Source organism: Furipterus horrens, unplaced genomic scaffold, assembly GCF_987537825.1.
Source record: "Furipterus horrens unplaced genomic scaffold, mFurHor1.1.pri manual_scaffold_7, whole genome shotgun sequence".
Taxonomy (NCBI): domain Eukaryota; kingdom Metazoa; phylum Chordata; class Mammalia; order Chiroptera; family Furipteridae; genus Furipterus; species Furipterus horrens.
Genome location: NW_028327177.1, coordinates 104518535 through 104546260, shown reverse-complemented (window position 1 = coordinate 104546260; position 27726 = coordinate 104518535). Strand labels below are relative to the sequence as shown.

The 27726-nt window shown below is 39.1% G+C and overlaps 1 protein-coding gene across 3 annotated transcripts in view; it reads left to right on the top strand.

Moving 5' to 3' along the window:
* Nucleotides 1-27726, top strand: part of VGLL4 (vestigial like family member 4) — a 139720-nt gene that overhangs the window by 29300 nt on the left and 82694 nt on the right. The window contains exon 1 of one of the 3 annotated variants that reach the window (XM_090284181.1): nucleotides 23880-24378. The exons of the other annotated variants lie outside the window; for them this stretch is intronic. Within the exon in view, the coding sequence (XP_090140307.1) occupies nucleotides 24297-24378 (82 nt within the window). The 5' untranslated portion in view covers nucleotides 23880-24296. Of the gene's footprint in view, nucleotides 1-23879; nucleotides 24379-27726 lie in introns of those variants that run through there. 3 annotated transcript variants of the gene reach the window in all.

Below are 27726 nucleotides of genomic sequence, written 5' to 3'. Positions count from 1 at the left end.
AAATCAGAAACTGCCCACCAGCAATTTTTTTTGGATCTGCCTTCAGATATATCCTAAATCTGACCACCTTTTACCCATCACCATGGCTACCACCCTTGTCCACAGACTCTCATCTCTTGCTTGGGTTATTGCTGAAGCTTCCCTGTTACTGTCACTACTCCTCTGTCTCCTTTTAGTTTGTTCTCAACTGAGGTGCTAGAGTGATCCTTTAAAAGTATAAATCAGATTATGTCACTCTTCTATTCAAAAGCCTTCCAGTGGCTTTCCATCTCATGCAGAGATAAGAGCTGATATTCTCATATAACCTGTAAGGCAAAGTGGCCTAATTATTGTTCCTGGGAAGCATGTCCCCTCTTCTGTCTCGGTCTTGGCACTTGCCTCTCCTTCAGCATAGAATGATTTTTACTTCAGATATTATCATGGGTGATTCCCTTGCTTTCTTCATGTCTTCGCTCAAATGCACTTTCTCAGAGCAGTCTTCTTTGTCTCCTGCCTCTGCCACCTGTGACTTGATTGCACTTTTCTGCTTTATTTTTATCTCATTTGTCTCTTACAAACACTAGAATGTACGATCCATGAGAGCAGCGATTTTTGTCTTTTTTGTTCACTATAGAATCTCCACTGCTTACAACAGTACCTGGCCCATGGTAGGTGATGAATAAGCATGTGCTGAATGAAGGAGTGCCATCTTATTTATCCTTCCCCTGGCTGACGGTGTCCTGCTGTAGACTTCATCAGGCACCTGCGTGCATGGACAAGACTTAGCTTTCTTTACAGAAGAGCAGTCCTCAGTTCCTCCTTCCTCCATAGCTGCTCAGCCAGCTCTTTCTGCCCACTCAGAAGTTACTCATCCTCCAGTTTGTGGGCTGGCAGCAGGGTGTAAATTGGTGTTGGCAAAGTTAATAGGTATATGAAGGCATGTTGGGATTTGAACATGATGGAATTTTTCAAGTAAATGAAGACATTTAAATCTCTTTCATTTTGGTAAGCAGTCTTTGGAACTTTATTTTGGAATTAATCAGACTTACTAAAAAATTAACTAGAGACATTAAAGAAGATCTCCAGTAGTCACTACAAAATCTCCAGAAGTCACTACATACTTGTATGAGAGAATCTGGGGCTGGTAGGATTTCAGCAGAGAAAATGCACATTTTTACCAATCTCAAGGATTAATGTCTCTTCTTTACCACTTACTTCTGGTGAGATGTTTAGTTCCAGAACTGCGTTCTCTTTGAGGAAATTATTTCCAATAGCAGCTCTTGACACAAGTCTGTCTGTATCTCCAAAGTCTAGACTAGTGTTTCTTTCATGTGGAAAGCGTTTTACTTCTGGGGCATATCAAATCGTTGGAGAGATTTTACAAATGACATTGTGTGTGTGTGTGTGTACACATACAGAGATTTTAATACAATAAACTGTGACTCCTGAGTGAGAGCCGTCAAAGGAATCTGGGCTTATTTTGTATAGTTATGGTTCTGTTATGTGCTTTGCTCTGAATGTTTATTGAAACATTTGTGATTCTTCCAAATAATTGAAAATTAATTATTTATGTTTGGTAACTTTCAGTTAACCAGAGCATTTAATTAATTCTCTGTTTCTCCCAAACTTTAAATAAATACTTCACTGCCATTGCTTCTTATATTAAACCCTCCCTGGATATTTAAGCCTGTGTCATTGAGTTTAGTTATGTAGGTAATTTAAATTAACGAGAAGTTGAATTGTTTATCTTGATGAAATAATACTAATATTTTTTCAGAGTTCAGTTTTTTATTGAATGTGTTACAAAAAGGGTCTAGTCAGAAAGATCAAAGCCCATGTCATCATCGGCCTCCTCTGATTCTCCTTTGCCTCCACTTTCTTCTCAGCTGGGGCAGCAGTGGAGGGGGGCCTTCCATAGCACTGATGTTCCCAATGTTGACATTGACCAGAGCCTTTGCAAATAAGCCTGGCCAGAAAGGTTCAACATTTACACCAAGCTGCTTTAATGAGGACATTGATCTTATCCTCCCTCCTTCAGTATAAGTGCAGGGAGCTGGCTCTGACACCTGGGGCGGGGGGGCATGGTGTGGGTGGGGCCATGGTTGGGCAAGCGCTGGCCTTAGCTTCCTGCGAAGGACTGAGTGCCTTTGCAGCAGTTGCGGAAAAGGACTAGATAATACTGATTGTTTAAAAGTCTGTTTCTAAGCGTGATTCTACCACAGTTTAATTTGGCAAAATTCCACAAGCAAATTGAATAGCAATTATCAGGTCATTTACTTGCTGGGTTCTGATGCATAAGATTTCTCTGTTCAGACAGGTCCTACCAGTTCTAATTTTCTCAAATACATTTAGAAACTTCCCTAGTAAATAATATCCAGTGCTTTGTTTTCGTGCATGTGTGTGAATGAGTGTGTGTGTGTGTGTGTGTGTGTGTGTGTTTAAATTGTGGTTGTTTTGTTTTTGCTTTGTTTTGGTTTATGTCATTTGCTTCTAGGAGCAAGGACCTAGAAATCTAAAGGAGAGAATTAGTGAGGCATAATCTAAAAAGGAAGAAATAGAGGAGAGGAAAGAATCAATAGTATAGAAGTATCAGATCAGCCCAGGCCCAGTAGCTTAGTTGGTTAGCGCCTAGGTATGCCAAGGTTGCGGGCTTGATCTCCTTCTCCCTCCCTCCCTCCCTCCCTCCATCCTCCCCTTCCCCTCTCTCTAAAATTAATAAATAAAAATTTAAAAAAATATATCAGATCATAGGAAACAATAATCTCATTCTGTTGGCCAGTTCTCTTCTGAATTGAAAAGGACTGTAGCGCAGTTTCGGGCCGTCTCCTTTCTAGATGAGATTGCTGAGCTTCAGAAAGGGGAGGTGTCTGCTCAGGACCCTACAGTGAGTTAGAGGTAGACTAACCTAGAACCCGTGTCTGTAGATTCATATCGTGTGCTTTTCTTAGTGTCTCACTCTGCAGAAGTAGTAAATTGAACTCTGGTTGCTTTCCTTTTAGGGATTGGTGTGTGTAACTACTGTCCTTTTTGGAGCTGTTTAGGTGGAATTAATACCTAGAATGAAATAGAAAAAGAAATGGAAATGTATTCTCTTACATTCATGTTCAGCAATGAGAAATTAAATCCATCAGTTCCCTAATCTCAGAAATAATGATATGTAAAGAAATATTGTGTAAAGAAGAGCTGTCCAAATTCTTCAACACTTACAACAACAGAATTTTCTATTGAGTATTGCTAATGTAATTTTGAAATTGTGATATTTTTCTTCTTTCCCAACTTACCTAATTTATTCTGTATCTTTGGACTGATCTTTCAGTGTCATTTTTACCGTATCACTCTCTCCTTTTCCTCAAGACAAACTATGGGAACTGTTCACTACTGTACGTTACTACATAGAATGAAGTCTCATGTCTGTCTGGTTTATTCCTGATCCTCATCCTCTGTCTTTTCAGTTATATTTTCTACTTTCCACCATGCAAAACCCTTTGCTTCAGTAAGCTCATGGCTCATGTCATTTCGATAGCCTGGACACCTTTTTCCCTGCTATTTTGCTCACTCAGCTTATACTTGTCCCCCTTTTATAACCTCCTAATTACTCAGAATAAGCCCTAATAATCATTTCTTTTGTATTTCCAAGGGTAATTATCTTTCTTTACCATTTTTATTATAAAAGGTGTTAAAAAAAGAAAAGAAAAGAAAATTCAGTCAGCGAAGTAAAACCTTCCATCTCAAGTTCCTAGCTTTTGTGAGGTAACTCTGCTAAGTTTCTTTTGTAGCCTTCTTAAGCTTTTCAAGGCACAGTCACAAAATGGCTGCCTTATCTCCTGGTATCACATTTGCATTCAAGGTAGTAAGTCAGAGAAGGGAAGGGAGAAAAAAGGTGTCATGAGCCATATCTGATCATTTTATTAAGAAAAGCAAAAGCCTTCCCAGAAGACCAAAGCAGACTTCTGTGTATGTCTCGTTGGCCAGGTCTGTGTTACATAGGTACTCCTAACGATAAGAAACACTGGAATAGAGAGTATTTTGTTTCCTCTGTCCCTCTTGTGGAGGAGAGAAGGGAGTTGGGAGTGTATTTTAAGTTAGCCATCAGTTTGAGTCTACCACACAGAAACTCTTCTTTTCATACTGGATTTTGACAGCTTAATATTTATAATAAGCCACTTCAGTACACTCTCCTATTGTTTTTGAATACTTTTTCAGTTGTGTCTTTTGTTGTCCCAGTGTGGTATTTTTAAATTATGAAAAGTTTGCTTTTTCTCAATTGTAAGTAATTGGAAACTCAATCAAAATTATTTTTTAAATGAAAGAAATTTACTAATTCACTTAACTAAATAGTTTGAAGGTAGCATGGGCTTCAGGTGCAGTTTGATTCAAAGAATCCTGGTCTTTTCAGGCTCTGGCTTCATTTTTCTGTGATTTTCTTGGTATGTGGCTTTGTTCCTGGGCTGACCTCATTGGTAGTAGCAGAATGGTTTTACCATATTAGCCAGAGAAGAATGTCTCTTCTAATACTCTCTTGGGCTTCTTTCTAGAAAGTCTACAGCAAATGTGTGCAAGATGAGTGCTCATCCTTGAACCAACCATTGTAATTTCCTCAAGCCTGCCCTTCAGGAACACCTGATTGGGTTTTCATCAATGTCTCTTTCTTTTACCACTTTTAATGTGACTCATTTCTGGCATAGGCTAATTTTTATTTTCTATTTATTTCCTGAACATGGCCACCTATCTTATCTTTTCATCTCTGCTTATTGTCTGTTTCTTCTTTGACCTCTTACTTCAGAAATGTTACACCCTTTTTAAAAAATCTCAGAGAAATGTTGGTTCATACATTTCAAATTCTTTGTAGCTTAATTTCTGTGGTATGTTTTCTTTAACTGCTTACTCTTTTAATGTTCCTTTCTTTTGTTATGTAGGTTATAAGCATCAATTGCTGATGGTTCCTGTCTCATTATTATGTAGTTTTAAATGGGGATTGTTCTTTTCAGGGTAGCAATTTACCGAATTGTTGTGATTGGGGAGTATTTGGGCAGAGTGCTGGGATTAAAGGCAGTTTGAATTTCAGTCTGTTGCTTCAGAGTACTTTCTTGCAAGCATTCAGTCCTGAGGGTTCTTCTCCTTTCCAATATAGCAAGAGTTTTGACTATTGATGAAGCCAATATCCCCAGGTTCTTCTCATGTACTGTTTGAATAAATAGAAAAGCAGGGTATATGTATCCATTTTATTAAGAAGGCTTTTGTGATTAGTGATCTTGTTCAGTCATCCCATTGCTAACCTGGTGAAACTGATAATGTGCTATTGACTGTTTCTGTTTGGTATTCTGTATTTTTCTCGATCTGTTGGAAACAAAGCTGAAATGAAAGTTTAGCTAACATAAACCTTAAGAGTTTTCTCTTGGGATGCCAATGTTATTTAATTTTAATACTTAGAACTAAATTTAAGTGATTTCCCAATGGTGTTTCATATACCAAAGTCTCCAAAGAGATAGGTGTGTATATATATAATATTTTAAACCTATAACATTCATTATACAAAACAAAATCCTGCTGGATAGAGATATGTTGAAATGTGCAAGGTAAAACTTAAATTTTTAAAAAACTATACTTTATTGATTATGCTCTTACAGTTGTCCCAATTTTTCCCCCTTTGCCCCTCTCCACCCAGCACCTATCACTTTCTCTAGCAATCCCCATACCATTGCTCAAGTCCATCGCTCATGCATCCATTTCCTGTGCTGTACTTTACATCCCCCTGGCTATTCTGTAACTACCTGTTTGTACTTTCTAATCCATCCCTTCACCTCTTCACCCCCCTCCCATCTAGCAACCATCAAAACGCTCTCTGTATGCCTAATTCTGTCTCTGTTCATCTTGTTTGCTTTGTTAGTTTTTTAGATTCTGTTGTTGATAAATATATATTTGTTGCTCTTTTATTCATAGTTTTGATCTTTTTCTTAAATAAGTCCCTTTAACATTTCATATAATAATAGTTTGGTGATGATGAACTCCTTTATTTTTTTCTTGTCTGGGAAGCTCTTTATCTGCCCTTTGATTCTAAATGATAGCTTTGCTGGAAAAAGCAATCTTCGCTGTAGGTCCCTGCTTTTCATGACTTTGAATATTTCTTGCCATCCCTTCTAGGCTGCAAAGTTTCTTTTGGGAAGTCAGCTGAAAGCCTTACAGGAATCCCAGTAGGTGACTAACTGCTTTTCTCTTTCTGCTTTTAAGATTCTCTCTTTATCTTTAACCTTTACCATTTTAATTATGATGTGTCTTGGAGTGGGCCTCTTTCGGTCCATCCTGTATGGGATTCTTTGTGCTTTCTGGACTTGCATCTCTATTTCCTTCACCAAATCAGGTAAGTTTTCTTTCATTATTTTTTCAAATAATTTCCAATTTCTTGCCCTTTAACTTCTGGCACCGCTATGAAGAGAATGTTGGTATGCTTGAAGTTGTTCCAGAAGCTGCTTACACTATCCTTGTTTTCTTGAATTCTTTTTTCTTCTTCTTGTTCTCATTGGTTGTTTTTTGCTTCCTTATGTTCTAAATTATTGATTTGATTCTGAGCTTCATCCACTCTGCTGTTGTTTCCCTGTAAATTGTTCTTTATTTCAATTAGTGTATCCTTTGTTTCTGACTGGATCTTTTTTATGCTGTTGAGGTCCTTGCTAAGTTCCTCGAGCATCCTTATAACCAGTGGTTTGAGCTCTCCATCTGATAGGTTGCTTATCTCCATTTTGTTTAGTTCTTTTTCTGGAGTTTTGATCTGTTCTTTCATTTGGGCCACATTTCTTTGTCTCTTAACTTTGGCAGCCTCTCTGTGTTTGTTTCTATGTATTAGGTAGAGCTGCTATGACTCTCTGTCTTGGTAGTGTGGCCTAGTGTAGTAGGTGTCCTCTGGGGACCAGTAGCACAGCCTCCCCTATCATCCAAGCTGGGAACTTGAGGTACGCCCTTTGTGTGGGTTGAGTACATACATCCTCCTCTTGCAGCTGAACGTTGATTACTGTTGGCAGGTCAATGGGAGGGATTTACCCAGGCCAGTCAGCTGCAAGGACTGGCTGTGACCGCTGACCACCAACCTCCACCCTCTGCAGAGGATCAACTGTGCAGGGGCAGGGTAATGGTGGTCTGTAGTTGTCCACTGGTTGCACAGGCTCTGGGGTTGCCCAGGTGGTACAGGCCAAGGTCAGCCCTCACCTGTGTTTTGCATGGGGCACGCTGCATGAACTATACAGCAATCTGAGATGGCTGCTACTTGTGCTGGACTTGTGGATTCCCAGAGGAAGCCAAGCTGTGAATTTAGGCTGGTTGTTGCTAGCTGGGTCTGGGGCCCCTTAGCAAGGGATATGGGGCCTGGGAGCTCACTGAGGCCAGCTCTTGCTTGTTTGAAAGGATTTAAGAAGTTGTGAAGCATGAGCCAAGACCAGCTATTTAATTGGGTAGGATGAAGTCTGGGTGTCTCCAGGGCAGGGCAAACAGTGTTAGCCAGGTTGATGGAGTCTCAGATATGGCTACAGCCTGCTGACTCTTGTGTCTCTGAGGGTGGAGGTTTCAAAAAAGGAAAAATGGCCTGGGAGAAGTCTGTCCCCCAGCTCTCACTTTGATGCCAGACACTTCACTTTCTCCCTGTATACCATTGGTACCTTCAGGCTGCTACCCCAGTGCTGAAGCTCAGAGGGAGTGAGTCTGATTACGTCCGTGTGTGGGTTCTTTAAGAGGAACTCCTTGGGACTCCAGAAGTTCTTCCACTGACTCAATCCCTGCTGGCTTTTGCAGATAGAAGTTATGGGGGCTTATCTTCCTGGCACTGGAACCCTGGGCTGGGGGTCCTCACTCCTAAGATATTCCTCCCAAATTTTTACCCACCACACATGAATGTGGCACCAGATTGTTCTGCATCTCCTCCCCTTGTACCAGTCTGGATGGATGTGGTTTCTTTTATTCTGTAGTTGTCAAACTTCCACTCAACTCGATTTCCGATGCTTCTGATTGATGGTAGTTCTATATTTTAGTTGTAATTTTGATGTGGTTGTGCGAGGAGGTGAGCCGTTTTTACCTATGCTGCCATCTTGACTGGAAGTCCTCAAATTTTGAAATTGGGATATTTCACAATTTGAAGAACAGCATACTTTACAGTATAAAGGAAAGATTTTTTTTATAATAAACAGAAATCCAGTAGAAAAGAAGGAAACTTGGAATTTATTGTGTGTACTAAGCATTTCACCAGTAATTAAAGGTGTTGGACTTCAAGAAGCACTTGGTCTTGGTCTATAGGGGAGATAAAGCCACGTGTGCTTACAACAGGCTTCATTAAACGCCTTGGTAAGAGTGGTGGCCTCTGGGTAGAGTGCTCAGTCTTCTGAAGGCGGTGCCGTTATCCCTGTCTTTCAAAGATGGAGAACTAGATCAGAGGAATTAAATAATATGCCTAACTTGCATAGCTAGTGTGTGACAAAACCAAGATTGGAACTGCCTCTGGCTAACTCCTGGCCCCCAGGATTGGATATTTTAAATATTTTTATGTTATAAGTTACTTTTTTCCTGCACAATCACTTAAAAGTTCACTTAATATGCCTATGAAAATACTAATGAGAGATATCAAATATTTTGTGTCTAACGAAATACTCTGTTTGGAATGCCTTCAGTGTCCCTCAACCCTGCTTTGAAATTCTGTTCATTTAAGGGCCCAGACAAATGCCACTTTCTTTGTGAAGAAAGGGTGAACCTAAGTCCCTTCAGAAAACAGGATTTCTCCCTCCACTGCCTTTTATAGTAGTCCTCCCTTACTCACTGGGGATACATTCCAAGACCCTCAGGTGGATGCCTGAAACTGTGGATAGTACTGAACACTATATATACCATGTTTTTTCCTATACATACATATGACAAAGTTTACCTGTGATAAAGTTTAAAGTGTGAATTAGACACAGTAAGGGATTAACAACATAACCAATAATAAAAGAAAAATTATAACAATATACTGTATTAAAATTGTGTGAATATGGTCTCTCTCTCTCTCTTTCTCGTAACCGATATAATAAGCAAGGTGGCTAGTAAGTGACTGACTGACAGGCGAAGAGACTGGACAAAAGGACGATTCGTGTTCTGGGTAGGATGGTTCAAGATTTCATCATACCACTCAATGATGTACAATTTAAAACTTACGAATTGTTTACTTCTGGAATTTTCCCTTTAATAATGTTGGGCTGCAGTTGACCGTGGGTAACTGAAATCACAGAAAGTGAAACCACAGATAAAGGGTGACTACTGTATTGGTTGTAGCTTTTGTAGTCATAAGCCCTTCAAGGACAGGGGCCGTATCTTACACATCTTTGGACCCTTTACTTTTAGATCAGTGAAGTGGTGCTTGTGTTAACATGGCACTGTGTCTATACTGTTTATTGGATGCTTTGCTTGTCATATGTCTGGGGTCCTGAAGACAAGTAAACAGTTCTTGGAGACATGAAAATTGTATCTGTGTTGGATTTACTTCCAGATTTTTACCTCTCATGACTGTGGGCTGCATGAATTTGTATTTGAGGCTTGTAGGTAGGGGCCAGGTGTGCATGGGGAGTGTTGTTAATGTCTCTGCTTCTGGGGTTTCACAGCATTTTTCTGTCCAAAAAGAAAAAAAATCTAGGTGCTGCACTTTGTGTTGTGTCTTCTATCAACAGCCAAATAGCACTTACAAGTTCTTCAATATATTTTCACATTTAAATACCAAGTGCACATAGTAGGCTTTTAAGCATTTAATGAGTGCATGTTGGGCCAAGTTAATCGGATTCTTTTTGTTCAGTGTTAAGTAAGTGTACATTTCCAAGTGAAAATTGAAGGGGTGATTTTTTTCTTTTTCTTTTGTGAAGAGTACTGGGCCACATGCCAGATGAATAAATAAGGTCTAGAAAGAATCCATGTATCCTTTTTCTTTGTGGCTGTCCTGGTTTATTAAAATTGGCATCTGGTTCTTGAAATAACCATGATATCAAAATAGCAAACACCTTGAGGTGCTCTGTCAGAAGCTGATTGGAAGGTTTTCTTAAATAAGAGGGAATAAGTGTCTGTTTTGCGTCAGCCTTCCTAAGAGAAATATATTGTTGTACCTTTCTGTGGTGGTTCCAGGCCAACCTAGAAGTGTTTTAGCCTGTCCTTTAAGCGGTTGTACCTGTTGAGCATCTATAAAGAAAATATGACCATTTGGTTATTTCAGCGGAGAGTAGATACTAGTAAGTGTGCAGGTGCAATGCTGTATTTTCTAATGTTTGTCTCTTTTTCAAACTTGTTTTACTGGGAAAGTGGGGGAGGAGAGAGCAGCAAGGCTCATTTATTTAGACAGGGTGTAAACTGGCATTACTGCAACCAGGGTCATAATTTTCTCCTTGGCAGCCTGTACCACAGGTCTGTTAACACAGATATCCTGTGGCAGTAATCCTTGAGTAATCAGAATTTCAAAGTACACTGATAGCCATTCAAAAATAATGGGATTATACTTGAAACTTTTATGAGTGAAGTGGTTAGACTCCTTAACACTTGAGTTACCATGAATATTAAGGGTTTATTTTTTACTCTATTGAAGAGAAAAGCCAGATCCCTGTAGGTAGCAGATGCTTGCCTCTGCATTCCCCCCAAAGAAACTTCGACCTTTCAGTTATGTTAAGGCCTCTCACTGTTATTGTTACTATTGTTAATTCAAACCATCAGGGAAGGGAGCAAAACAATATTCTTCATGTCTATTGTTATGAGAAAAACGTTTCTCTCTAGCTCTTGCGTGGGCTTCCCCCCACCTCCCCCGTCCTGGGAGGTATAGCTCTAACTCCCCACATTCCTTCAAAAGAAAACTATCATAAACCCGGCATAAACACCCTGCCTAAATAATAATCACCACCATTTATTATGTAAAGTATGAAATTCTATCTTGAGATCACAAAGAAAGTGACAGCCTCCAGTTGAGTGGAGAGGAGGGGCAAAGGGAAGAGAGGGATCATCCCTAACCCTAATGGCAGAGGCGGACGATGGAGGGACGTGGTTTATCTGGGGGTTGTGTTGGTGGTCTAGAGTGAGAAGAGACTTGGGGAAATATGTGACTAAATGCGGGACATCTCATGTGAAGAGAGCAGATATCCAGTATTAGACCCCTGTTTTTAATGCAATCTTCACAATATGCTTTTGTTTCTTTTATGTTATGGGTAAGTAGTTAATGTGATTTTTGAATAGTTGACAACTTTTATGGTAAGGATGCTGAATTTAACTCTGCATGCATCATAATCATATTTTTAAAATTAAAGAAAAAATGTGTATGTGGATTCCTTCACAGATCCACAGCTGCCTTTAGTTACTCTTCTGTCCTCAGGATGGACAGATGGGGGACATGGCAGCAGCGTTCCTAGACTCTTCTTTTAAAGGGATACACGTACCTTCTAATGAAGCACAAGGAAACTTGCTATTTGCTGGAAAGACAGTCTTTGTTCCCACTGTTTTATAGATGTTTCTGATTGAAGTTCTTTGGGGTGGGAGAGGGGGCAGGGCAGTCCTATTATCTGAGTAGGCCTCTAGCTTTTCATGAATAGCGAGAAAGCCCTATCATATTTGGGAATGGCCGTAATAATTACCAACACGTGTATGTACTTTGTAGTTTATGGAACACTGTAATAATGGCTGTTGTTTCACTGGTTCTCTGACATCCTCGGTGATGGGCAAGTGAGGTTTTTATCATACCCCTTATGCAGATAAGGACATTGAGGCTGGGACCAGCAGAATTCCTTGATCAGGATCACATGGCTAAGTGTGGGTCAGAGCTGGACAGGAATCCGACTTTCTGACTCCATGTCTAGTGCTCTTTTTTTACTAGAAAGCCAGCCTGAGATTGCAGAGAGATCAAAAAATGGGCTTGTCATTATCTTAGCTTCTGATTCTACCTTCGCTTTCTTCCTTTGCTGCTTCACGGGTAGATGCCATGTTCCCCTACAGCCCTTTCTTCTCAGTCCTTAGTCCCCAGACCCTCTTTTCTCTTTCTCTAGGGTTCAGTTCTCTCACGATGGCTGTGGTTTATTGTTCCTGGGGTCCCAGCAGTCAGCTTTTTGGGAGGCTGGAATGTCACTCATCCTCTCAGCCTGGCTAGAAACCTAGTTCTGCAGAGCTCACAGAGCTGTCAAGGTCAGTGTTCCCTTCAAAATGCCCTAGACTTGATCCAGAACTTGGGGCGTCTGACCCCTTATGGCTTTCCCTCTGTTCCCATTAGATTCTAGAATTCTTCCTTCTCATGTGTTCTTTCAACTAATTGATGACCCACCAGGTGCTAGGCATTGTGTTAAGTGCTAGGGGAACGTTTAGGAAAACTTGGAGATGGAGATTAATCAGGGGAGCACACTTGTGACATTACAACTGCCTAAGTCCTCTGAAGGGAGGATGTTCATGGTGCTGTGTGTCACTAAAAATTCACCATCACCAGCCTTAAGTGGGCACACACACTGTGGAAATCCTACTTTGCTTCTCCTGGCCCCTTCCTACCCCTTCCCATGTGAGGATAAACAGGAAATCCTGGTTTGTACATTTCTGGTCTTAACACAGACAAGCATTTGCACTTAAGGTAGTTAAGAAGAGAGACTGATAATGGGGGAATTCATTGCCCTTTCACTGTAAAGCAGGACTGGAATTGTGTAAATCCAAACGATCCACTTCCCAGTGCCACTTCCCAGTGGGAAATTGAGCTGTTTCTTAAGTTGGCTCACATTGCCCCCTAGTCCTGCCTGAGAAGTAACTCAGTGGGGTGCCCTTGAACTTTTGGAGGTGTGGAAGGCAGGTGCCCTACTAAATTCAGCTCAGAATTTCCTTGCCGCCCTCCCCCCTGCCCCCTACAGTGGTTCTGAACCACTTGGGGTGGGGGGGGGGATGTGTGAAAGTTATATGGGGAATTATTTTCAAACTATACTTCTGAATGTAGCTTTTTTTCTGGTGTAAATTCAAAAATACATCTTTCTGGGTCCCACCCCAGATATGGGGCCTGGTTGGCCATGGCTTTCAAAGCCTCCTAAGTGCTTCTAATTCATGGCCAGGGTTGAAAACTGCTCTTCTAGTGGATGGATTTCTGGTGGCCCTATGACTATTATTTCCTTATAAACAGGCATCAGTGAAAACGTCTGAAGGATGTCTGACAAGGCTATATTGGAAAAATGGAATTGTTGTGAAAAGAATTTGAGGGTATTCACCATTATTTGATTTAATCATATATTTGCAACAAAAACCATTTTATTTTATTTTATACTAGTAAATCTAGTTGACATGGTGAAAAATAAAATCTGGACCATCTGCTTGCTTTATGCAGTTTGTCTTCTCTCATTGGGGTTTTAGGTCAGCAGTTAGTCTAGGAAATGTTAAATGCCTGCTCCTCCAGGCATTGGGGCACATGCAAAGAAAAATAAGACATGGCTTTAACTTCAGAGAGATCCCAGGATGGTGGGGAAAATGGATGTGTTTAAAAACCTTAGGGTAAACTTCTTACAGGTGCATGTTAATCTTAAGATTGCAAATGGTCTGTTTTTCATATCCAGTTTTTATTCACTTGCTTTTTACAAATTAATTTAAAACCTGCCCTTTGCAAGTTAACAATCATTGTGGACTTAAAAAACTCTTCTTATTTTTAGTTAAGAGTGTGACCTGGGTATAGTGGAAAATCTCAGCTTCAGATCCCAGATCTGCCACTCTCTGTGTGAGTTTGGACAAGCTACTTAGCCTGATAATCTGTTTCCTCATCTATAAAACAGTGATAGTACCTGTTAACATTGTTGTGAGGATTAAAAAAGAAACAAAGTATGTGAAAGAACCTAGCACTGTACCATGTACCATGCTTAACATATCTTTTTATCCCTTCAACTTGAGGGAGAAAATCACATTTTGAGACAATAGGAAATTAACCCTATGAGCTGTACCAGTGACTGAATATATGGTTAAGGAGAAAAATTCTAGGGGGCAGTCTGTGTATTGTAGCATGTTTGGCAACATCCCTGGCCTTCATCCACTAGATGCCAGTAGCAACCTCAAGTTGTAATGACCAGGCATTCCCAAATGTTCCCTGGTCTGGGGAAGCAAAGTTGGTCTGGGTCAGAGGCACTGTTCTAGACCCTTCCCCTTCTGTTCTGTATGGTGGATTTATCCCTCTTTCTCACAGCCATTTAAGAGTTTCCATTGTTGGTCAGAGAAGTACAAAGTACAAACACAGTGAGGCTGTTTCATATTTACCAGAGTAGTAGGAATGGCAAAGAGAGAAAAGTACTGGTGAGGATGCGGAGCAACCTGAAATCCCACACACTGCTGGCAGGAGTATAAGTTGTTACAACTGCTTCGGAAAGCTATTTGGCAGTATCTACTTAAGCTGAACATGTGCTCACTCTGTGACCAAACATATTTATCCCTAAGTATGTATGCATCAGAAATGCAGTCATATGCTCACGAAAGATATGTACTAAAATATTTGTTGCAGCAGTATTTTAATTACCCCCACATGGAGACTACCTAAATGCCCATCAACAGTAGAATGCAGTAATGGATTAGAGCAATGGATGGCTATACAGCAATGAAAACAAATGATTTATTCAAGCTGCACAGAAAAATAAAGGTAACACTCATAAACATATAATGTTGAGTGAAAGAATCCAGTTACAGAAGAGTGCATGGTTTATTATTCTATTTATATAAAGTGGTTAAACCAATCTATGCTCTTAAAAGTTAGGATAATTGTTACCTTCTGGGGTAGTTACTGGAAGGGGGCACAAGACAGGGGAGGTATTAAAATTCTCTCTGTTAAAATAACAAGTGTATTGTCTTTTCTGGACTGGATTCTTAACTGGTTGAAATGGTGATTCTAGAGGTAGAAAAATGCTGCATAATTGAGTACTTTGAAGGCAGACTGAACTGTTAATTGAAGATTGGGTCAAACATTCTATCAGTGATCTTAGCCCTTCAAATGTTAAGTATTTAGGACTTTTCCTACAATGGGGTTCTTTTAATTTTATCATGGAAGTTCGTTCTAGCCAGCGTTGCAGGAATACATCTGTGGATAATTGTAATTTCTGAGAATGTGAATATCAGAATAATACTTTATTTGTGAAGCCCTGGCTGGTTTGGCTCAGTGGATTGAGCGTCGGCCTGCGAGCTAAGTGTCGCTGGTTCGAGCTAAGTGTCGCTGGTTCGATCTTCCAGTCAGGGCACATCAGAGAAGGAAAACTCTGACTCCAAAAAACCTCCGCTGCCTTGCGGCATACCTCTTCAGGGGAAAGGCTAAGGGAGTAAACCCCGACAGAAAATCCGGAGCCGGAGTCCCTAAGGCGGTTCGACGTTGTAGTCAACACCGGCAACTCCTGCGGCGCACCTGAACCCAAGCTGTATCGACTCCGTCTTTCCCTTGGACCCTTCAGCTGCGAAGAGAGGGGGGGTCTGCTGCATGGGCAACAGCAGACCCTCCCTATCACCCTGCCCAGGCTCTGTAGCTTCAGCTTCACTGGAGAGGACACTCCAGCGTCATCGCAAGATGTCGATTCAACACGGGAGGAGACAGATACCGTGTCACTCCCGAGTCGGACTGCACAGCCATTCTCGGCGGTGCAGATAGACTCTTAAGAAGCTACACCATCGTCTCTCGAGACGGACGGCTGCCGACGACGACTTTATTTGTGAGGGTTCTTTGAATGGGATTGCTGAACCTATTGTTTTTAGTAATGAAAACCACTAAAATAATAATTTTTTGTTTTTATTTATTGATTTCACAGAGAGAGAGAGGAAGGGAGAGAGAGATAGAGAAACATAGATTTGTTGTTCCACTTACTTATGCATTCATTGGTTGCTTCTTACATGTGCTCTGACCCGAGATTGAACCTGCAGCCTTGGCACATCAGAAGGAAGCGAACCACCAGAGCTGCCTGGCCAGGCCTTAAAATAATTTTTGTTTGCAAGAAAACAATTGTGTTGCCAAGCATTGTAAGGTACTACTAAAACTAACAAGTTAGTGTTTTGCAAAAAATTTCTGTTTTGGGAATGCCAATTAATTAAATTCCCTTTCCCAGTACTGATTTATTCTGGTTTATTTAAAACATGGGTCCTAGTAGGTGCTTTAAAATGCTAGTTATATCTTAAACTCATGTTAATAAAGCAGATTTCCTATTCAGTCATTTGATATCACCTGAATTGGTTTTGTTAGTATTTTAACTTTTGCAAAGTTTAATGAGGGTTCAACTGTTTGTTAAAAAATATTTGCTGTTACTTTTATTTAGTAAAATAAGAGGCTTATTGTGTTTGAAATATATTATACACTAGGTGAGAATGGCCCAAATAGGCAGTTTGCTTTCTCAAAATTTTCTTTGCAATTTAAAATTCACCCCTAGGGGGTACTGTTGTATTGAAAGTTTAAATCTTTGATTTGAAGAACCATTAAAAAAATACATATATTTGTACTAAAATCCCACTATGTTACAGTAAATGATCTAGTAACTACTTAATAGAAGTTGAGAGTGTTTTAACTCAGAACTGGTACTATTTCTTAAACAGTAAAAGTCAAGGCATAAGCTTAATGGTATTTGCTTTTGTGAAAATTTGACAAAATACTGTATATTTTTCATTGTCATTTCAGTGTGAACAACTCCAAATCATAGAAATAAGCAGTATTTTATTATATATTTAGGAATTTTTTTCTAGAATGAAAATGGAATAACATAGGTAACTTAATAGGTATTCACATTCACATCATTGGTACATGAGGCATCTGAAATTTGTTTTGTTTTGGTGTCTTCTGTAATTCAACAGCTATGTTCTTGGAGACCTACTATGTAGGTCTTTATAATCTGACAGGGAGAGATACATAAATGATCTTACAGTCTGCCTTTCTTTAGAATTAAAGGCCATATAAATCTAAATACAGTGGAATAAATAGATTAATCCTAGCTAAAGGGGTTCTTGGAATAGGTAGTGTTTTATCTAGGCCTTTAGGTAGAAGCCATAGAACTTTGCATTCTAAATAATACAGGGTGCGTCAGAAGTAGGTTTACAGTTGTTTGTATGGAAAATAATACAATAATTAATGAATAATAATATAAGAATAAACTTCGTGTTTTGGGTACTCACAACTGTAAACCTACTTTTGCCCCACCCTATAATTAAAAGAAAAGGAGGTTTGGTTTCTTAGGTGTTCCTTCTTACTACTGAATGCTTGGTTTTCATTTAAAGTAACCTGTTCCTGTGCTTTCCTTCTCACAACCTTATCTTAATAATTAAAATTAGATAAAAAAGTGCAAGTGCCTTGACCAATGAAATGTTTCACAAGCATCATTATCATCATCATCATCATCATCATCATCATCGTTATAGTTCATATTATACTGAGGAATGTACCTGTAAGTGGCAGTGGGTTCTGTAGATTCTTTTACACATGATATTTTTATACATCCAACTTCTTGTTTAACTGAAAGTTTAGATCAAGGTATAGTCAAACTTACCTTCTTCTTTGGTAAGGTTTGTTTTGATCATTATTCACATATCAAGTTAAAGTGATTAAGAATAAATAAATGTGTTGTAAGGAGGAACAAAAGCTTTAAAATGAAGGCATTTGCTAAATATCTAGCCTACCTAGAATCCTGGGAAGAAGAGAGCAGTTGAATCCAATAAATGAACCAAATAGTCCAGTAGGATTATTTAGATTTTCCAGTCTTTGAAGAGATTATTGTTAGAGTTAACATTAAAACATTCCCTTCTCTGCAAGTGCCATAATGAAGACATTTTATTTTATTTTTATTAAATGTTTTTTTCTTATATTGGTTCTAGAGGGAGAAAGGGAGGGAGAAAGAGAGGGGGAGAAACATCCATCGATTGCCTCTTGCATGTGCCCAGAATGAAGATCGAACCCACAACTCAGGCATGTGTCCTGACCAGGAATCAAACCTGTGACCTTTCAGTTTGCGAATGAAGCCCAACCAACTCAGCCACATTGGCCAGGGTACTTTTTATTTTTTTAAGTGTCTGGAGAGTGGTTTTGATCATTTGGTTTTTATTAAGCACCTTACAGTTTGGGTGATTTTATTTTAAACTGATAGTCAACTCTCTAGCAAATAGAATAGTTTAAACTGATAATTAGTCTGGACTCTCTTCTATCATTATTGTGCTATCATTATTCCACAAAGGTGCTAAGATGCTGCCATAATGAACATTTGTGGAGTACTTGCTGTGGGGAGCTTTATACAGAACTGAAGCTTAGTTTTTCTTTTTCTTCCCTCCAGAAGTTTATGGTCTAGTTTGGGGAATTGGTATGAAATAATGAGTAAAAGATAGAAGACAAAAACCATGTGCATACATGTCTGTATGCTCGGAAAGTTTAAAGCACGGAGAGTTTCACCTTGGCTGGTGTGTCTCAGTGGGTTGTTGAATGCTGGCCTGTGAACCAAAAGGTCACTAGTTCGATTCCCAGTCAGGGCACATGCCTGGGTTGTGGGCCAAGTCCCTAGTTGGGAGTGTGCGAGAGGCAACTGATTGATGTTTCTCTCTCACATTGATAATCTCTCTCTCCCTTCTACGCTCTCTTAGGAAATAAATAAAATATTGTAAAAAATGTATAGAGATTTTCTTCCTGTAGACTGTTCTTTAGGACAGGTACCTCAGCATAAACATCCTCGAATTTTATAAAGGTCTAAATAAATGTTTGGAATTTTATTATCTTTATTTGTTAAATTAAGTCAAAAGCACATATCATGATTTTTAAAAATAAGATACATAGGCCCTAGCCATTGTGGCTCAGTTGGTTGGAACATCGTCCCATAACCGAAAGATTGCGGGTTTGATTCCTGGTCGGGGCACATACCTAGGTTGCCAATTCAGTCCCGGATCTGGGTGCCTACAAGAGGCAACCAATTGATGTTTCTCCCTCTGGTGATATTTCTCTTTCCCTTCCTGTCTCTCAAAAAGCAATGAAAAAAGAGTCCTTGGGTGAGGATTTAAAAAACAAACAAACATGTGATCCATTGCTTATGCCTTATTACCAAGGCATATTTTCTCATTATGTGCCTGCTTTTTTAAAACGTGGGAGAACTTCCTTCACCCTCTCCTTGATCATATGAGGAACATACTCTTTATAGATAAATTAGAAATACAGAAAAATGTAAAAAATGCCAGTGACTCACAAAGATAGTGTTAACATTTGGGCATCTTTTCCAGTCTTTTTAATACATGTGTATACTTTTTTCTATATATGTATATATACTCAAATATATAAGCAAAATTGATGCAGAGTGTATATATTTTCTATATACTATTTTTATTGTTTTCAGTTAACCTATGTAGTACTATTATATAGTATATAATATAGCACTGCCTCTTGTCATTATATATTTTTGAAGGAATTATAATTGCTGCATAATATTCTGTCATTGATATACCTCAGTGTCACTGCATTCCCTTTTTTTTTTTGGACTTTTAGGTTTTCAAGTCCTCATTATTATAAATAGAAGGGTGCAAAGCATCTTTAAGTAACTCTTTGACCAAATTAATTATTTTCATAAAGCAGAGTTTTAGAAGTAGAGTCCAGTGTAAGGAAGAGGATGTGCACATTTTCACCACTGCAGATAGCTTAATGTGAATGCCACACTGCTTTATAGAGAGGCATTATCTTTTGCACTTCACTAGCAGTGAACACAAATTCCAATGGCATCTTGCCTCATCAGTAGTAAATAAGATTGAAAAAGTCTTCTTGTTTTGTTAATTTGGCGGATGGAAAATCACCTTACTAAAATTTTTTACTTATTAACGAGGTTGAGTAGTTTTCAACAATATTGGCCATTTGTTTCTTTCTCATGTTCTTTGCTCATTTAAAAAAAATTTAGATTCTTTTTTCTTTCTACTTTTAAATGTTCTTTATATACTAAGAACGTTTATCCGTCATCCACCATAATATATGTTACAAATATATTCTTCTATATTGTGCTTTGGCTCTCTTCTTGGTTTTGGTGTTTTCAGATGTACAAAAACATGAAATTTATATATTCACTCATTCTTCAGTGTTTTCCTCTGTGACTGCCTTTGTTTAAGTTTGTTTTTTCAGGCTTAGAAAAATGTTTCCCTATTCCAAATTAGTCTGAACATATACTTATGTATGGTTTTCAAAGTTTTTACAGTAAAAACTTCACTTTATGATAGCATCTGTTTAGTGCTACATATTCTGTACCCAAACGTTCTTCAAGGCTTTATATTTTAAATATCTGCTAACTCAAATTTATTCATTCTTAAAAATGTACATCTTTTGATCTGAGTTTTTATAGATAAAATTTAGCACCATCCTTCCAATTTTCTGGAGAGCAGTCCTGTTTGTACTTTAATTAATGAATATTAGCCTATAAATGAACTTGAAGCATTGACACTTTCCAATATTAGAATTTTTAAAATGAATGCATTGATTGTAACCTGAAGAGTGATCAGAATCTAGATGAGTATTTTTCAAATGTGAGAACTTGTGGTCCCTAAAAGATGTTGACAGTTCAGTTTGAGAAGTGTCATGTTAGATAATCCAGTGTTTGGGCGAGTAGGGGAAGGGTGAGGGATTGAAGAATCTGCCTTTGAGAAGTTTTAATCTTACTGATTGTATTTAACTAGTATTTATGAATGGCCTACTATGTGTCAGCCTTATGCCAGACTGACCTTGCAAAGGTAAAGAAGGCATAGCCCTTGCTCTGAAAGCCTAGACTTGGCTAGAACAGAAGCATGTATGGGGAACAGCGACAGCACAGAGCAGGAGCAATGGGTGGAAGAATGGGGTTCCCACAGGACAGGACAGGTGTATGCCAAATCTTGAGGAGGAATGGGTGGTTTGCTGGTTAGACTGGCTAAAAACGTCACAAAAGAGAGAACATGCACAAAGAAGTGAAATAATGTAGTTTTTAAGGACAACTTTAAGTATGTAGTTAAGTGTACTTGAAGCATAAGGTGTAAGATGTGGGGAGCTAGGATGGACCAGGTGCAGGTTGAGGCGGGCGTTTACTGTACCGTGGAGTCCAGCTCTTGTAGCTACCTGTCTTCCAGCACAGGGCTTCTCAGACTATCTGGGTGGATGACCAGGTCTCCCTGCCCACACTTCATTGCAGATCGATACTTTGTAAAATGCACCAAAACTTACTAAGTAGAACTATGAAAATATAGAACCCTTAATTTTTTAAAGTTAACATTTAGGAGACAAAATTACTCTTTTGAATTTCTATAAAGGTTTTGAAATGTTCACTCTGTTGTGGATAGTGACAACCAGTTCTTGAGCCCCTTGGTGGACCATACTCAAGTAGCACCATCCTAGCTAGCATTCCAGATGAGTGGGAAAGACATGCCCAGGGGCTGGGAATTTTGCCACTGATCATTCCAGCAAGTCAAGGGGTACCTGTGGTACTGTGTCCACACAGATGATTTCAACTTAGAGGCTGAGAACCACATTGGAAGTGATACTGAGTCACGAAAGGGAAGTTACAAAATATTTTACACATATCTTTACAACGGTATTATTCGAATTTGGTTAAATCACAGTATCTTTAAAAAAAACTTTCTTTCTCAAAATAAGTGTGTAATGGAAGTATTTTAAGGCAGGTAAATTTTTCCCTCCCAGATGAAAGCAATGGTTCTTAACCTTGGCTGCATATTATAATAGAATCACCTGGGACTCTTAATTTTAAAAGATTTAGTTCAGTTTAGATTCAGTTTAGTTCGGGATGCAAGCTCAGCATCTGGATTTTTAACAGCTCTGCACTGATTCCAACATGCAGCCAACTGTCATCCATAGAGGATATCCTGTACTATTGGTGCCTAATGTTTTCTGATTGAGAACTTTGGTCAAAGAACATAGCACAATGATTATACTCCAGAGCTATTAGTTGAATTTGAATCTGACACTTAAAGATAGTAAGACCGTTATATAAATGCAATAATCTTGTGTATACAGTACTAGATGCTGTAAATTTTCTTCCTACCCTCCTGCCAAATGTCATTAGGTATTTCAGTTATAATTGATGGTATCCCCTCGTCGTCGGCAGCCGTCCGTCTCGAGAGACGATGGTGTAGCTTCTTAAGAGTCTATCTGCACCGCCGAGAATGGCTGTGCAGTCCGACTCGGGAGTGACACGGTATCTGTCTCCTCCCGTGTTAAATCGACATCTTGCGATGACGCTGGAGTGTCCTCTCCAGTGAAGCTGAAGCTACAGAACCTGGGCAGGGTGATATGGAGGGTCTGCTGTTGCCCATGCAGCAGACCCCCCCTCTCTTCGCAGCTGAAGGGTCCAAGGGAAAGACGGAGTCAATACAGCTTGGCTTCAGGTGCGCCGCAGGAGTTGCCGGTGTTGACTACAACGTCAAACCGCCTTAGGGACTCCGGCTCCGGATTTTCTGTCGGGGTTTACTCCCTTAGCCTTTCCCCTGAAGAGGTATGCCGCAAGGCAGCGGAGGTTTTTTGGAGTCAGAGTTTTCCTTCTCTGATGTGCCCTGACTGGAAGATCGAACCAGCGACACTTAGCTCGCAGGCCGACGCTCAATCCACTGAGCCAAACCAGCCAGGGGCAAGTTGATGGTATACATATCATCTAATGTAGCTTATTTATTGTTTAGTATTAATAAGTATGTCATCTAGCATTAATAAAAACCCTTATAAATTAAAGCTTGCGAAAGCTTAATTTTCCTGTTGCCTATTTTACCAGCTGCTATCCCAATGACTACTATTGCAGCAGGAGGGACACAGTATTTAGGTGCTGTATTAATCTCCAGATAACATTTGATTAGAACAATGTGCCATGAATGGGCCTATTATCCCAAATGCTACTATTGCTGAATTTTTAATATATGAGTCCTTGAAGTTATATATTCAAATCTTATTTTAGAACATTAAAATTTCAGACCTTGGTCTACAAAATAGCATACCCCTTGATATTTTCTAAATTTCCAAGTAGCATGCAATAATATCAATATGGAAATACTTCCTATGTTGAATTATATTTGTCTATATGGTACCCACAATCTGCAAAGATAAAAAACTACCCTCCTCCCTGTTTTGCTAGTGTGCTCATGTGCTGAAGACTCGGCATTCAGTGATTGATTCAGTGAACAGCTTTTGAACACCTACTTGCTGTCCTAGATACTGGGGATGCAGAAGCCCCAAGTCCAGCCCTCCCAATAAGGAACATAATGGTAGCATGCTACTAGCCTGTAATATGCAAATGGAACAGCTTTCGTTCCCTCCTTTCCATTTTTTAAAAAGGTTATAATACTACGGGAAGAAAACACTAAAAGTAGTTCTCCCAACTATTTTGGGTCCATGGGCCAGTCATTTAATCCCTCTGAGCCTCAGTTTCCTCTACTGTTAAAAGGTAATACTGTCTCAGTCCTGTCCACATAAGTTCTGAGGCTTCTGAGAGAAATTATATGTAACATTAACACCAAAATTTTAAATATATAGATGAAGTGTAAACAGAATTTATAAGATAATTTTAAAAAGAAAGAAAACCTTACAAAATAAGTGTGGTATATGTACCATAGCAAAACACATTGGGTTTCTGAAACCCCAAAGAGAAGTTACACTAGAGTTAAATTCCATGGAAGTTTGCTTCCATGATGGATTTTTTACTTTTTACTCAGCTTCTGAAAAAGAAACTTCCTGGGTTTTCTTTTCCTCCTACGGTTTTTGCAGTGGCACGGCTGCTTCCTGTCAAGAGCAGCTCCGCTGAGGCCCCTCGGTACAGACTCTCCACCTCCTTTTTCTTTTTCTTTCAAACACTTAATACATTTAGAAGCTGATCTTGTGCAGAAAATATCCCTGACATTTGCAGAGCCCCCGGGATTCAGTGCGCATGCTCGGCGCGCTCCCGCTGGGAAGAGGAAGTTCGTTTACATACGAGTCATACCACGCATAGCCAGCATGTCAGCGCAGTGAACTTGCAGCGGGCTGCGAGGAACGCCAGCGGGGCTTTGTCCTAGGAAATGTGCTTCGAGCTTTTCTTTTTCACTCCTTTTTTATTTCGAAGAAAGACTGGTAAAGACTTCTGAAACGATTTCTAAATGCTCCATTGAGGATACAAAACGTATACCATCTACAACAACTAAACCCTGGAAGGGTTTTGTGTGAGTTCAATTTTTTTTGCCTGTGTGTGTGGTTTTTTTTTTTTTTTTTTAACTTTTACATACTTTGTTTTGCTCGTTTGAGGCCGGGCCTCCGTCTTGGTGAAGTTTAAGAGAAGAGCCAGGAGCTACTCAGCAATAATTGATTTTTGAAACGTACTCTTTTTGGGGCGAAAGCAAAGAGCTGGTTTTCTGTGCTAGCCCAATAAATGCTATTTATGAAGATGGACCTGTTGAACTACCAGTACTTGGACAAGATGAACAACAATATCGGCATTCTGTGCTATGAAGGTAGAGGTTCTGTTCTAGAACTCGCTATCCTGTTGCCTTTATCAAGACCACTCCTGTAGGGTTCTGAATGTGTACTTTTTGTTTTCTTTTCTTGGGACTTGAGGGTACTTTGAAAACGAGCTGCTGTTCTCTACTGCTTTCACTTTTCAAAGTTTGTTATTTGTATCTTAGTCTTAAGGGGTACAGTAGTGAGGGCTGGGGGTTGGGAGGAGGTGAAATATAAAATTAAAAGTTTCCTTTATGCTTAGTAATGTACTAACTTCAGATTTTTAACTCTTAAAAATGTATTTTTTAATTTCTGTTGGTGTTTTCTTTAGGGGATGAATTTTTAGGACCCACGTAAAAGTTAAATGTGAAGGGTTTTTTTTGTTGTTGTTGTTGTTTGCATTGATATTTATTTTAAACATACACCATCTACAGTATTTGTGTTGTATTACAGCAGCACTTTGGGTTTTCATGTAGAGAGGAACAGAAAGTTACAGTAAGTTTTTGTTTTTGGGACCAATTGTCCCAAACAATGAAGAATTTTTCTATTCATTTTGGGGGACTGGAAGGGCACTCGTGTCACAGAGCACAGACTGGCTCTTTGTCTGATTTCCCATTTCCTGTACAGCTCCAAGAGTGTTCTGACATTGAAGGATGTTCCCCTCCACACTCTGGTCCTTTGTGATTGCACAACACAGCAACCAGAAAGCTCAAAAAAAAAAAAAAAAAAAAAAAAAGGCTCTGAATTCTTATTGTTTATTACCACTTACTAAACCATGAGGTGTTTCCCTATTGTGTTGTAGTATTTCAAGCTGTCTCTGTGCGTAATAAGAAGAGAAAAAGTGATTTCTTAATCTGTTGGAACATTATCTACGTGCGATATGAAAAAGTAGTAATGGCCTGGATTTGAGTGGCCAGAGAGGCATCTCCGGGGGAATTCAGCTTGGCAGGGGGAATGTTTTTCGTTCTAACAACATACAAATTGAGGAGACATCTTTCTAATTCAGCAGGCAGCAGTTTCCATGTTTTCTCTTATAGTAAACTGAACATTTCTCTTGAAAAAGAAAACATTGAAGGAACTTGGGAGGGTGAGCCAATCCACTTGTACTTTACATGTAAAAATCTCAGGCCTGTTGCCTAATCAGTTGAAAACTTATCCTTTCCCCTTCAAGGGGAAAAAATGTCATTCATGCTTTTTTTTAAAGAGCTCTGTGGATAAGGGTTTCATACTTAAGTTTTTTTTTTTTTTTAAAGGATTTTCCCCCTCCTACCTGTCCCAATAATGAGAATTTTGGTAAATTGCTTTATTTGAATCTGCTGCAGTAAGTATCACCCATTTAAAAGGCAGATTTCTTCATAATAGTCTAAACAGCAAGTGACTGGGCTTGTTTCCTGTGAAATCAAGTTACTGCAGTTAATTTTTTAACTTTTTAGTGAACAAGACATTAAAAACTAAGGTAATTTCTGTATCTTTATCATTGAGTAATATGATATTTTCAAAATAAAATATAATGACCAGCTTAAGAAAGGAATATAAAGATTGTTAGGAAATTGATATCACATTAATTTTTTATGTCTCCAATTGGTGGTGGTGGTGAGGAAATGCTTATGGAAAGCTGCTCCAGGTTGATTTGTTGTTCTGTAGTATGTAAAATACATGAGTAGTCTTCTAGCCTCCCTCCTTATTTATGAGGAAGAAACTTTGATTTTGAAAGCCAAGTAGATATGTGGGATGATATGCTATAGTCTGTTTGGTTTAAACATCTGCTGCTATTTTCCTTATTATGAAAGTTAACATTATTTTAACACCAAAATAAATACACAGGATATGAAGAAAAGCACAGCAAAATTTGAGTGGTGTTTATAGTAGGTTGTTTATATGCTAGTGGTTTTCTCATTGCAAACAGTGCACACACATCTGCTCTGAACTCAGAAGGGTGTTTTTAAGAAGGGCATAAATCTTCGAAGGAAATTTTTAAAAAGAAAAGTTGGAAGTTATTGCTCCTTTAAATTCAACACTTTAAGAATATTTGTATTAAACATATCAGCTCACCAGCATTTCAGGGAAGTTATTGGAAAATGGAATGTACAGTTGGTAGGCAGCATTTAATTTCACTAAGGCACAGGCAGGTTTCACGGCTCTTAAGGGACAGCACTGGCCAGGTGGCTCAGTGGGTTGGAGCGTCATCCTGTGCACCAAAAAGCTGCGGGTTCGAGCCCCAGTTAGGAGGCATATCTAGGCTGTGGGTTCTATTCCTGGTTGAGGTACATATGGGGGGGGGGCAACTGAGAGATGTTTCTCTCTCACATCTATGTTTCTCTCCTTTCTAAAATCAGTAAAACATATCCTTGGGTGAAGATTTAAAAAAAAAAAAAGAATAAGGGACAAATTTTCTGAATTTTTAGTTTTAAAAATTAAGATGTTGATGATTATTCTAACTCTCTAGGTTAGTTATAACCATATTCCTTCGTTGTAGTACACATAGCTCTACTCCACAAAATAAACTGTTTCTGCACTATCTTTCTTCAACCTCTCTAGCAACTTATACACAAATGGGTCTTTTAAAGCCAATTGTGTTGTAGCATACAATGTCTTTCTAAAATCCCACAGTGAAAACAGACTCTGCTTGGTGACTGCTGACTGAAAAGAAAATTAAAAAAAAAAAAACAAAAACAACCATAAATAGTAGGTTTGGGGTGGGGCCTGTTGGGGGAGGAGGTGAAGATTGGCAAAAGGGAGAAAGAATCTAAGTCTGGTTAATTTCTGGAAACTAATTACCTTCATTGGTGATGAGCAAATTAGCAGAACTCTGCTTGTGTTAATATGTTGTTTGAAAACCTCATGGTTTAGTTCCACAACCCTCAGCAGTTAACCAGTTCATTATTCATCACATCACTGAATATTCACATTATGCCCACTTGAATCCCAGTTTTGTCTCCATCTTCATGAAAGATTATAGTCCAACCCCAGCCTTTCTTTTATCCCCTCTGAACTCTCCTCGGAACACGCCACTAGGAGATTGAAAGCCTCCTGAGGGCATGGCCTGGTCTTGGTCACCGCTGGATCTCTCAGTCCTGGCATGGTGCCTAATATGGCGCTCGGCAAGTGGCTGACTCAAAAAAAAAATGAGTAAACTCTTTCCAGTCACAGCTGAAGTTGATACTGTATAATTCACCCTTGGTTATATACTGTCTTGCATTCTCTAATGATCTAATTATTTGCAGAGCGTTGGCATCCTCTAATACATTTGCCTTGTTTTTGCCAAGGAAACTGAGGCCCAGGAAGGTAAATTGTCTCTTCAAGTGTATTAAGAGAGTTTGTAACAGAATTGAATTGTGGTGAGAACCCAGTCAGTGGTTTTG